Raw genomic sequence first — 10,688 nt, forward strand, 5'->3', positions numbered from 1 at the left:
TTCTGCTAATTCCGATTTAAAAGTCTCGAATCGTGGCTTGGAGTCAGGAAAACAATATTCGGTTCGTCGCCGAGGATCTGGGGCGTGGAGGAAAACGCATGCAAACACTGGCCGATTCAGAAATATTTTTAACCTTCGATTGCTTTAAAAGTATGGTTTCGGATTTTTTTCTTTGCTTTCTCGTTTTAAGTATAAATGTTGTGCAGTAAATAAAATCATAATGATTTTATCCCACTATGTATGTGTGTGCCTGTATGTCAAACTGTCATGTAATTATATAGTTTTGCAGTGACTAACGAAGCAGAGCTATTCAAGTCTTAAAACTTTTCAGTCTCTGCCTTCTCCACCTGCAAGTCTGATGCTCTAAAAAAACTCACTCACGGAAACACATTATGAATTACTACTTTTTTCCAGACTGTAGATCTGATTGAAATCCTTTTTTTTTTTTTTTTTTTGCTGGTTCACTGCTTTGCAGTTCTTGTAGGTCATTTTCAAGTGTGTTTACTAAGAAGTAAATCCAGCTTGGTGGACATTGCTTCCGTTTAAGTCTGTATGGAGCTGCAGTTTTAATTCTAGTAAAATATATAAACCATCATACTATTAATTCTTCGTTTATATCAGGGGTAGGCAACCTAAGGCCTGGGGACCGGATGCAGCCCATTCGCCTTCTCAATCCAGCTCACGGACGGTCCAGGAATCAGCATATTTTACATGAGTAGAATGTGTCCTTTTATTTAAAATGCATTTCTGGGTTATTTGTGGGGCCTGCCTGGTGTTTTTACATGAGTAGAATGTGTCCTTTTATTTAAAATGCATCTCTGGGTTATTTGTGGGGCATAGGAATTCGTTCATTCCCCCCCCCAAAAAAAATATAGTCCAGCCCACCACATGGTCTGAGGGACATGGCTGAAAAAGGTCGCTGACCCCTGGTTTATATGGACCAACGAGGCTGCTAGCTAGCACATATTTATTTATTTGGTGGGAAACTACTGTGTGCTCAGTGGGGCCAAGTACAATGCAAAATATTATATTTAGAAAGGTTAACTAATTCTGTATTATGTGAGCACACCTATCTTGAGAGCCTCTGGGCTGAGCAGTGATCAAGTCTACCTTTTCCTCCTGGCATCAGCAGGCGCTGCCCCTCCCACCTCAGTGGTTGGCTGGCATCCAGGAGGCAATGGAGTTCACCTTCAGGGGTGAAGTCAAGCCATTGAAGAGTTACAGAGACTGATACAGGAGAGACATGTGTTGTTGCAGCTGGGGCAGATGTGCTGGTGCAGGTGGACCTTCTCTACCCTGGCATGGTCATGGCCACAAAAGGGAAGATGGCAGGTTCCTCAAGGACGTGGTCTACGGGGAGCTAGCTTCCGGCACCAGGCCCGTTGGCAAACCAACTGTGTTACACAGATATCTGCAAACGTGACACGAAGGCTGGCAACATGTGGGAATCCGTTGCAGAAAACCACACTGCTTGGAGACGCACAAGTCAAGTCATGCATCCATTGTTGTTGTTGTTTAGTCGTGTCCAACTCTTCGTGACCCCCTGGACCAGAGTACGCCAGGCACTCCTGTCTTCCACTGCCTCCCACAGTTTGGACAAATTCATGCTGGTAGCTTCAAAAACACTGTCCAACCATCTCGTCTTCTGTCGTCCTCTTCTCCTTGTGCCCTCCATCTTTCCCAACATCAGGGTCTTTTCCAGGGAGTCTTCTCTTCTCATGAGGTGGCCAAAGTCTTGGAGCCTCAGCTTCAGGATCTGTCCTTCCCGTGAGCACTCAGGGCTGATTTCCTTAAGAATGGATAGGTCTGATCTTCTTGCAGTCCATGGGACTCTCAAGAGTCTCCTACAGCACCAGAATTCAAAAGCATCAATTCTTTGGCGATCAGCCTTCTTTATGGTCCAGCTCTCACTTCCATACATCACTACTGGATCCATAGCAGTGACCGGAAGAGGAATGACTGCTGGGAGGAGTGCAGAGAGGAGAAACATCATGGTACACATAAAACCCAGGAATTTCAAAGCCCTCCCCAGGGCAGGACACCACCCAGTTCACAGACAAGGAGCAGTAGTTTTTCATGCATTGCCGGTAATCCCCACTCTCAGCTGTTAGTGGTTTCCTGGCAAATGCTGGGTACTTGGCAGAGAATCGAACCTGGTGAAGTTGCAAAACAGGCTCAGCTGTTTGTGCTTTCATTTTTAAAGCGTCTGCTATCTCCGTCTGGGGTTGCACGTACACTCACGCGCACACACCCACACCCCGCTTGGCAAGAAGGCAGACAACTGGTGTTACAAAACACTTGGCTTCCTTCCTTCCCTATATCGCTGGGTGCCACACCCAGCAGCTGGGACATTATTCTGGGCGATAAAGTTCAACCCAGCAGGTTGTTTTTGCTGCTGCCAGTCTGCCTTCCCCGGCACAAAAGCCGCCCCTCGCTGTACTATTTCTGGTGTCTCAGCACTGCTGCAGAATTGGGACACATGATCTCGGTAGAATTCCACCGCAGATTGAAAGGGCGAAACCTCTGCCTCCCACCCAAACATCAGAGAGAAGCAGGAAATTGCTTCAAGGGCTTCCACGAACCACAGCAACCAATATACGTATCAGAGAAGTAAGCAGTGTGGTGGGTAGTACTGGAGGCATAGCTCGCCCCTTCCAGGTTTGCTCAAGAGGCTAACCTAGAGAGAATGGAGCTTCTAGGCCAGTTGTACTCTATCTGAAGAGCATAAGAATCAAGGTGCTTTAATGCAACTCTCAGCCTGATTTACCCAAAGCCTCCCTTGTCGTTTATTTCTTCACACCGTAAATTCAACACTAACAACTTTGCTCCTGTAGTTTCCTCCTGTAGAAGACGCTGCTGTGCTTAGGGGCTGATTTAAAGTTGTTTCCCAACATAAATGTCTTCGGCCTTAGTCTCCATATTCAAAGGGAGTATCAGCCGGAAAGCAAGATCAGAAACTAGTCTCAACTAACCTCTTCAGCACCAGGAAAGCTCAATGTGTGAACAGGAGGGGATCATTCAAAGGATTGCAGTGGTCAGGATGCTTCTCTAGACGATGGAATTTGTCACTTATGCAGAGAGGGGCTGTTTAAATTATAGCCAAATTTCAGAAGTGATGACGAACCCATAAATTACTTGTTCACTGAGGTTCTGCTCCAGGGGTAATAAGGAGTCCTAAAGGGTCTGTGAACCAGGTGCAAAAACAAAAGCTTTCCCCAATGCCATAAAGGTGCATGCAAAATATTTTGTGTATGTGTTAATGGGTTGTTCACAGCTTTCATCAGATACCCAAAGGGTCTATGAGCCCAAAAAGGTTAAGAACTATTGCTCTAAATTTGGTGCGGCTGCAAATGTCTCCCCATCCCAGCTCACACTTCCATCTCCTTCCTTCTGTTAAGTGTTTCCTAGAAGGAAAACAAGAAGTTGCAGCTCACCTATTTCTTACAGCCTTCAGGGCCCAGTCAGCCTGCAGTGGGCAGAAGGCAAGGCCAGGCCCATTCCGTTGGCTTGTTTCGACCCAATTTTTTTTTTGCTAACTACGCTGTTGAAAAAAGGCACCGCAAGATCAATTGCTACATGACAGTTCACACCCTCTAGATCTCTGCTTAGCTGAAAAGCTTCCTTGGTGGGCTCACTTTCAGCCTAATTTCCTAACAGGGTTGTTAAGAGGGAAAAGAGGATATAATGCCATAAATGCTTTCTTGGGGGAATATGAATATGAAGAGGAAAAAACGAAGGGTCCTCTGTTGCCTGCTGCCAGGAGCCATAGTCACTAAGTATTTTTCAGGAGCAAAGCAACTTCCCTATGAACACAGGAATGCAACCCATTTCAAGGAATTATAATCCTGGAAGCAGCTTAATAAGTGTTCCCGACAATCTTACATAGGGTGAGTTCTAATGTCCCAGCGAAGTTACCCTATGTGCTTTCTGGGGTTCGGGTGCTCAGCAAGAGCCTCATACTCACACCCACATTTTCTGAGGTAAATAGAGCAACAGGAAGTCCTTTCTTGACGCCTTCCTCTCCGGAAAAGTTTTCCCAGAATCACAAGCCACTAAGTCGCAAATGGATTTAATATTTTTTAATCATTAAATTAATCATCCCATAAAACAAACTCTTGCAAATCACAATAAATAGAATAAATCTGCCCTCCTTTTAAAATCTACTATATACACAGCTCAGATCCACAAATTCATTACAGGGAACAAGCTGCCAAAAACAAGGATTAAACATTTTTTTTTAAGTCAAAGATAACAGAAGAGAACTACTACAAGGCTGAGATGGAAACAGTTGTTAATGGCTAAGGGACCACAAGGCCCCCCCAGAGAAGACCATACAGAAATTAGGGAGAAATTGCAGGGCGGATAAAGATCTCTTTGGGAACAGAATCCTGTGCAGTTAGATGCTGTGGAGTTCTGGACTCTGCAGGAGAAGAGGAGCCAAAAGTTGAGGAAGGAATAGCTCTCAGAAAGCACACCCAGAGCTCTCCCAATAAGCTGGTATTCCTCATGGGGAAAGGGAGAGAAGCAAAGGTCCCCAGCCTAGCAGTGCCTTCAGGGATGCTCTTTGCATCAGAACCTCCCCATCTCACCTGAATACTGCAAGGAGATGCGTATACCAGTGGCTAGGGCCTCCGCAAGACAAGAAGCTGGACATGGTAGTTAGAGTTAAGGCACGCTGGCCAAAGCTGAGTGCAGGATGGTACAAGGGCCATCTGGGTCCCGGGGAGAAATTCAGAAGCGGATAAGAGAGCTCATAAAATACACATAAATAGCAACAACAGCAAATAGAATCAAACACACACACTGAGGTAGGGCAGGTGAAGCTGCCTTTGTTCCAGGGCCCTGGGAAGAAAGGGAGAGTCTTTGGGGAAGGGGACCTAAAGACACAAGAGAGAGGAGTTGGCTCAGTGCTAATCCAGCTCTCCTTGCAAGGTGGCCCTTCCTCGGGTTAAGCTGGGGCAGAGAGGAGCTGCTCAAGGATGCCCTGGATGTGCGAAAGCCCCAGGTGCTGCGCGAGTTCCAGCGGCGTCCGCCCGTCAGAGTCTCGGTGCTGCAACTTGGACTGCGGCGCCAGGAAGAGGACCACGTCCGCATGGCCTTCCCGAACGGCAATGTGGAGGGGCAGTGAGCCGGAAGCATCTGCGACGTTGACATCTGCGCCGTATTCCACCAGGATTTTCAGGGTGTCGAGGAAGCCCGTGCGGGCAGCGTCGTGAGCGGGCACCGTGCCCGACTCGTCGCGGACGTTAGGGTTGGCCCCTTGCTTCAGCAGCTCCTGCGCCACGAAAACGTTCCCGAACATCATTACCTAGGGGGGAAGGTGAAGGAATCAGAGAGGGGTGGGCCCACTGTCAAGTTAAAAGGTAAAGGGACCCCTGACCATTAGGTCCAGTCGTGACCGACTCTGGGGTTGCGGGGCACATCTCGCTTTATTGGCCAAGGGAGCCAGCGTACAGCTTCCAGGTCATGTGGCCAGCATGACTAAGCCGCTTCTGGTGAACCAGAGAAGTCCACGGAAACGCCGTTTACCTTCCCGCTGGAGCGGTACCTATTTATCTACTTGCACTTTGATGTGCTTTCGAACTGCTAGGTTGGCAGGAGCAGGGACCGAGCAACGGGAGCTCACCCCATCACGGGGATTCGAACCGCTGACCTTCTGATCAACAAGTCCTAGGCTCTGTGGTTTAACCCACAGCGCCACCCGCGTCCCTGTCAAGTTAGCTAGGCTGTTTTCTGATCGGCAGACAAGGCACATTCTGACGGAAATAATCATATTTATGGATTGCGGCCAGAGCAGCACAAACTCCATGCTTCTTTGATTTTGGAATTTTGATTTAATCTATTGTGGAAATTGCTATGGAGACAACCAAGAAGGGACAGGATGGGGCGACTTTAAAGACTTCAGCTCAGACACCACCTGGCATCCATTACTCAGCCAAGGCAGGATCTTTCCCCCCACATGTTGGTTGCAAGCAGTTGCTCTGTGCCCCTCGAGTGACCCTGCTGAGCTGAGCCCTAGCAGGAAGGAGGGCAGCCTGTGGAATCCATGCCTGCCTCTTGTTGACAGAACAACAGTTGTTGGTATCTGTGCTTTGGAGGAACTTCCCGAGACTAGCAGAAAGATGAGATGGAGGAGGCGATAAAAGGGAAGAGAGATGGGTGCTGTGGTCCAAAGTCAAAGGGGAAGATGCCACCGGGAGACAAAGGAAGGGTGAGTTCCAGACAAGGATTGGGGCTAATTTTTAAAGAGAAGCGCGAAGGAAGAGGGGCTCCCAAATCATCTCCAGGACCAAAACCAGAGTCTGCCTCGCCTACCTGTAGCGCGGTCTTGCCAAAGCGGTTGCGCGCGTCCGGCTGCACCAGCTCTTCGAAGAGGAGGCGCCGCACTTCGCCGGTGTCTCCCCGGGCGGCAGCCCCGCTGAGCCGGTCCCCGGCGCTCCCCGGCTGCATGCCCGCGACGACGCCTGGACGGGGGAAGAGAGCCGGGAGGGTCCCGGGCGTGAGAAGGGCCAGCAGGTCGCCCGCCCGGCCGCCCTGCGCCCTGCGACTACAAGACCCGCAGCGAATCCAATTTGCTCAGATGCACCTCCGCGCGAAAGAGGGGGAGAAGCACTCTGCGTAAGCTCAGATGCACCCCCGCGCCCTTCGGCGCTTGTCAACCAGCCGCCCCGCGGCTTTCCCCACCCCACCCCCCGCCGCCGCAGCCTACCTCTGCTCCCACCGCACGGACCCCGGTCCCGGCGGACAGCAGCCGGCCGGTCGGCCGACCCTGCCGCTCGCAGTCTCCGCCGCGGTCCGCTCCTCCTCCAGGCGCAGGATCGCCCTCTTGCTCGCGCAACTCGAGGCCGGCAGGGCAGCCGTCGAGGGCGAGGCGGCGCAGGAATGCCGAGCCCTGGGCGGCGGCGCCGTCGGGGGGCTCGGATGGCTAGTCGGGGCCGCGGCTGCTGCTGCGGGAAGCCGGGAGGCGGGGGCGCTGCCCCGTCGGTGCAAAGGGTGAAGCCGGCACAGGCTGCTAACCCCACCCCGCCCCACCTACCGAGCTGGAGCCTAGCCTGGCCCGGACAGGAGCCGCAATCCGCCGCCGCCCCTCCTCCTCCTGCTCCGGCTCCGCCCCCACGTGCCTTGTTGTTTCTTTCGCCCCGCCCCGGTTTCATTCTGCGCTCTCGGCTTCGGATACAATTGTAACCTTTGCCGAGCTTTCCCTTTTCTGCCGCCGGCCAATCGGAAGCCGGCTCCGGGCAGGGGAAGGCGTCTGCCGCCTCCTGATTGGCCGCCCTGGGGCGGGACGCTGGGCGGGCCTCCGCGATTCAAACGCGCGGTTCGGGCGGGAAGAGGCTCCGAGGCTCCCATCGCGCCCTCGCCGGGTCCAGGCGAGCGACAGAGGTCGCGACCCCCGGGAAGCGGGGCGGGAGGAGGGAGGCCGGGGAGGCGGCGGCTGCCAAGGCTGCGCGCCAGGCCCTGCACTCTGCACATGCTCGCTTAGATCTAGAATTGTAGAGTTAGACGGGACCCCAGGGACCCCTGCAATGCTGGAATCTCAGCTAGATAAATCCCTGGCAGATGGCCGCTCGACCTTTGCTTAAACCAAAAGGAAAGGAGAGTCCACCACCTCTCATTAGAGTCCATCGAACAGTTCTTACTGTAAGGAAGTCCTTCCTGACATTTAGTTAGAACAGGCATCCTCCACCTCGGCCCTCCAGATGTTCTGGGACTACAACTCCCATCATCCCTGACCACTGGTCCTGTTAGCTAGGAATGATGGGATCTGTAGTCCCAAAACATCTGGAGGGCCAGAGTTGGGGATGCCTGAGTTAGAATTTCCTCTCTGGCAACTTAAGCCATGGGTTTCGGATCCTACCCTCCCAAATAGGAGAAAACAAGCTAATGCCATCTTCTGTGTGACAGCCCTTAAGATATTTGAAGATGGCTATTATGTCTCCTCAATCTCAATTTTCCCAACTCTCAACAGTACATACCTCATAAGGCTTGGTTTCCGGACCCTGGATCATCTCATCAGTCGTCCTCATCAGCACACATAGGAGCCAACTTCTAAAAGCCAAGGTCCCTTCAGCCCCCCATTAAATATTTGAGGGGTCCACCCCCCCACATATATGGGCATTGTCATTCAAATGGTTTTTGTGCACCACATATTTTGATTAAGTGGGGTGGGGCTTACCTGGGCACCTCTGTTTGCACATGTTCCAGCTTGTCAACATCCGTAAATTGTGGTGCCCAGAACTAGAGACAGGACTCCAGGTGGAGTCTGACCAGGGCTTGCTGATCAGAGGGTTGGCAGTTCGAATCCCTGCGATGGGGTGAGCTTCCGTTGCTCTGTCCCAGCTCCTGCTAACCTAGTAGTTCGAAAGCACACCAGTGCAAGTAGATAAATAGGTACCGCTGCGGCAGGATGGTAAATGGAGTTTCTGTGTACTCTGGTTTCCATACCAGTGTTCTGTTGCGCCAGAAGCGGTTTAGTCATGCTGGCCACATGATCCGGAAAGCTGTCTGTGAACAAATGCTGGCTCCCTTGGCCTGAAAGCGAGGTGAGCACCACACTCCATAGTTTCCTTTGACCGAACTCAACTGTCCAGGGGTCATTTACCTTACCTTTAACCTAGAGTGGTACTATTACTTCTCTTGTACTGGACACTATACTTATGTGGATTCAGTCTGGGATAGCATGAGCCTTTTTTGCTGCTGCATCACACTGTTGACTCACGTTAAGCTTGTGGTCCACTAAGACCCCTAGCTCCTTTCACATGCACTACCAATCAAGGTAGGTGTCCTCTATTTTATATTTGTGCAGCTGGTTCTTCCTGCCTAAGTGTAGAACCTTTCATTTGTCCCTCCTGAAATTCATTTTGTTAGTTTGGACCCAGTTCTTCAATTTGCTAAGGTCATCTTGAATCCCAATTCTGTCTTCTGCAGCATTAGCTACCCCTCCCAGTTTGGTGTCGTCTGCAAATGTGATGAGCATCCCTACAATTCCTTCATCCAAGTTATGTTTACTCGGGAGTCATTAGAATCATAGAATTGGGACCCGAAGGGTCATCTAGTCCTACCCCCTGCAATGGAAGAATCTTTTGCTCAACGTCGGGCTCAATCCCAGAAATTAAGAGTCTCATGTTCCACCCAGCAGTGGTTCTCAAACTTTTTTCCACACTTTCAGAATAAAAATTTGCTTCTGCCACACAGAATTCTTTTATTGATAAGAAATACATTGGGAAACAAAAACACACAACTCTTAGCAGTGCTTGATTTATAACACAGCACACAACTATTTTATATTCTGATCGTAGGACATCCAGAAATTATAAAACAATGCAGCTACAGAAGAATATGAATCTTTCCCAAAATAGAATATTGATTTTCCTGGAATCTTCCGGCCATGCTCCCCTGCCACACCCTTTGGGGAACCAGTGCTCTCAGGGAGGAATGCACAGGGCTTGGAGCAGCATGCAATCCTATATACCTGCATGAAGTGGGCACCTGCCAAAATCTGCTGGTGAGGGCTTTGGCTCCCCTGCTTGCTGTGTTTAGCAGGTTTCTACTTGAACATAGATAGGAAGCTTATATAGTCGTACCTCGGAAGTTGAACACCTTGCGACTCGAACGTTTTGGCTCCCAAACGCCGCAAACCCAGAAGTGAGTTTTCTGGTTTGGGAACATTCTTTGGAACCTGAATGTCCAACAGGGCTTCCGATTGGCTGCAGGAGCTTCCTGCAGCCAATCAGAAGCCGTGCTTTGGTTTCTGAATGTTTTGGAAGTCGAACAGACTTCCAGAACGGATTCCATTCAACTTCCAAGGTACGACTGTACAGATTCACCTTGCGACTCGAATGTTTTGGCTCCCAAACGCCACAAACCCAGAAGTGAGTGTTCTGGTTTGGGAACGTTCTTTGGAACCTGAACACCCAACAGGGCTTCCGATTGGCTGCAGGAGCTTCCTGCAGCCAATCAGAAGCCGTGCCTTGGTTTCTGAATGTTTTGGAAGTCGAACAGACTTCCAGAACGGATTCCATTCAACTTCCAAGGTACGACTGTACAGATTCACCTTGCGACTCGAATGTTTTGGCTCCCAAACGCCGCAAACCTAGAAGTGAGTGTTCTGGTTTGGGAACGTTCTTTGGAACCTGAACGTCCGACAGGGCTTCCGATTGGCTGCAGGAGCTTCCTGCAGCCAATCAGAAGCCGTGCCTTGGTTTCTGAATGTTTTGGAAGTCAAACAGACTTCTAGAACGGATTCCATTCAACTTCCAAGGTACAACTGTACAGATTTGGAACAAATCACCCAGCAGCCCCAGAACTAATTTCTTTGATTTGCACACATTCCTTTATGCAAGATCTAAGGTGGGGTTTTGCTATTTTGTTTGTTTGAGGGGAGGACGACACACACAGATAGTTTAAAGGCTTGAACCCAGGTGCCAGGACATTTTTTGAAATTGCTCTGCCACCGACCACTTTGCAGGAATTGGTTTGGGAGGCTTGCAAGTTTGCCTCTGAGCTACAGTTGGTACTGCTGGATCTGCAGGGGAACTTAAACAGGCATGAACTGCATTATATTAGGGAGTGCCAAAATCCTAACAGGTGGAAGATTCTGGGACAGGCTTAAATTGGAGGCCTTTATACTGCAATTACTTTCTGCCATCTTGTCGCTGCAGACCAACAAATCCTTTTCTGGGATTTTT

General features: G+C 50.2%; 1 protein-coding gene and 1 long non-coding RNA gene across 3 annotated transcripts; both read right to left on the reverse strand.

Moving 5' to 3' along the window:
- Positions 1-4,064: 4,064 nt before the first annotated feature.
- On the reverse strand, positions 4,065-7,154 carry CDKN2D (cyclin dependent kinase inhibitor 2D; the record flags this gene model as incomplete). 2 transcript variants are annotated; one of them, XM_081895126.1, is made up of 3 exons in its annotated part: positions 4,065-5,308; positions 6,316-6,464; positions 7,037-7,154. In XM_081895126.1, 3 exons carry the CDS (start codon positions 7,152-7,154, stop codon positions 4,949-4,951), a joined length of 627 nt encoding a protein of 208 aa, XP_081751252.1. In that variant the 3' UTR covers positions 4,065-4,948. The 2 variants fall into 2 exon arrangements, with proteins under 2 accessions (XP_081751252.1, XP_081751253.1); XM_081895127.1 differs by having other exon boundaries at positions 6,710-7,086.
- Positions 7,155-9,177: 2,023 nt separating this feature from the next.
- Positions 9,178-10,039, reverse strand: LOC309360415. The gene is made up of 2 exons (XR_014164123.1): positions 9,828-10,039; positions 9,178-9,600 (listed from the first exon to the last, which is right to left on the reverse strand). It is a non-coding gene; the product is annotated as an uncharacterized lncRNA (long non-coding RNA).
- Positions 10,040-10,688: the final 649 nt, after the last annotated feature.

Source organism: Podarcis melisellensis, assembly GCF_964234715.1.
Source record: "Podarcis melisellensis genome assembly, chromosome: 17".
Taxonomy (NCBI): domain Eukaryota; kingdom Metazoa; phylum Chordata; class Lepidosauria; order Squamata; family Lacertidae; genus Podarcis; species Podarcis melisellensis.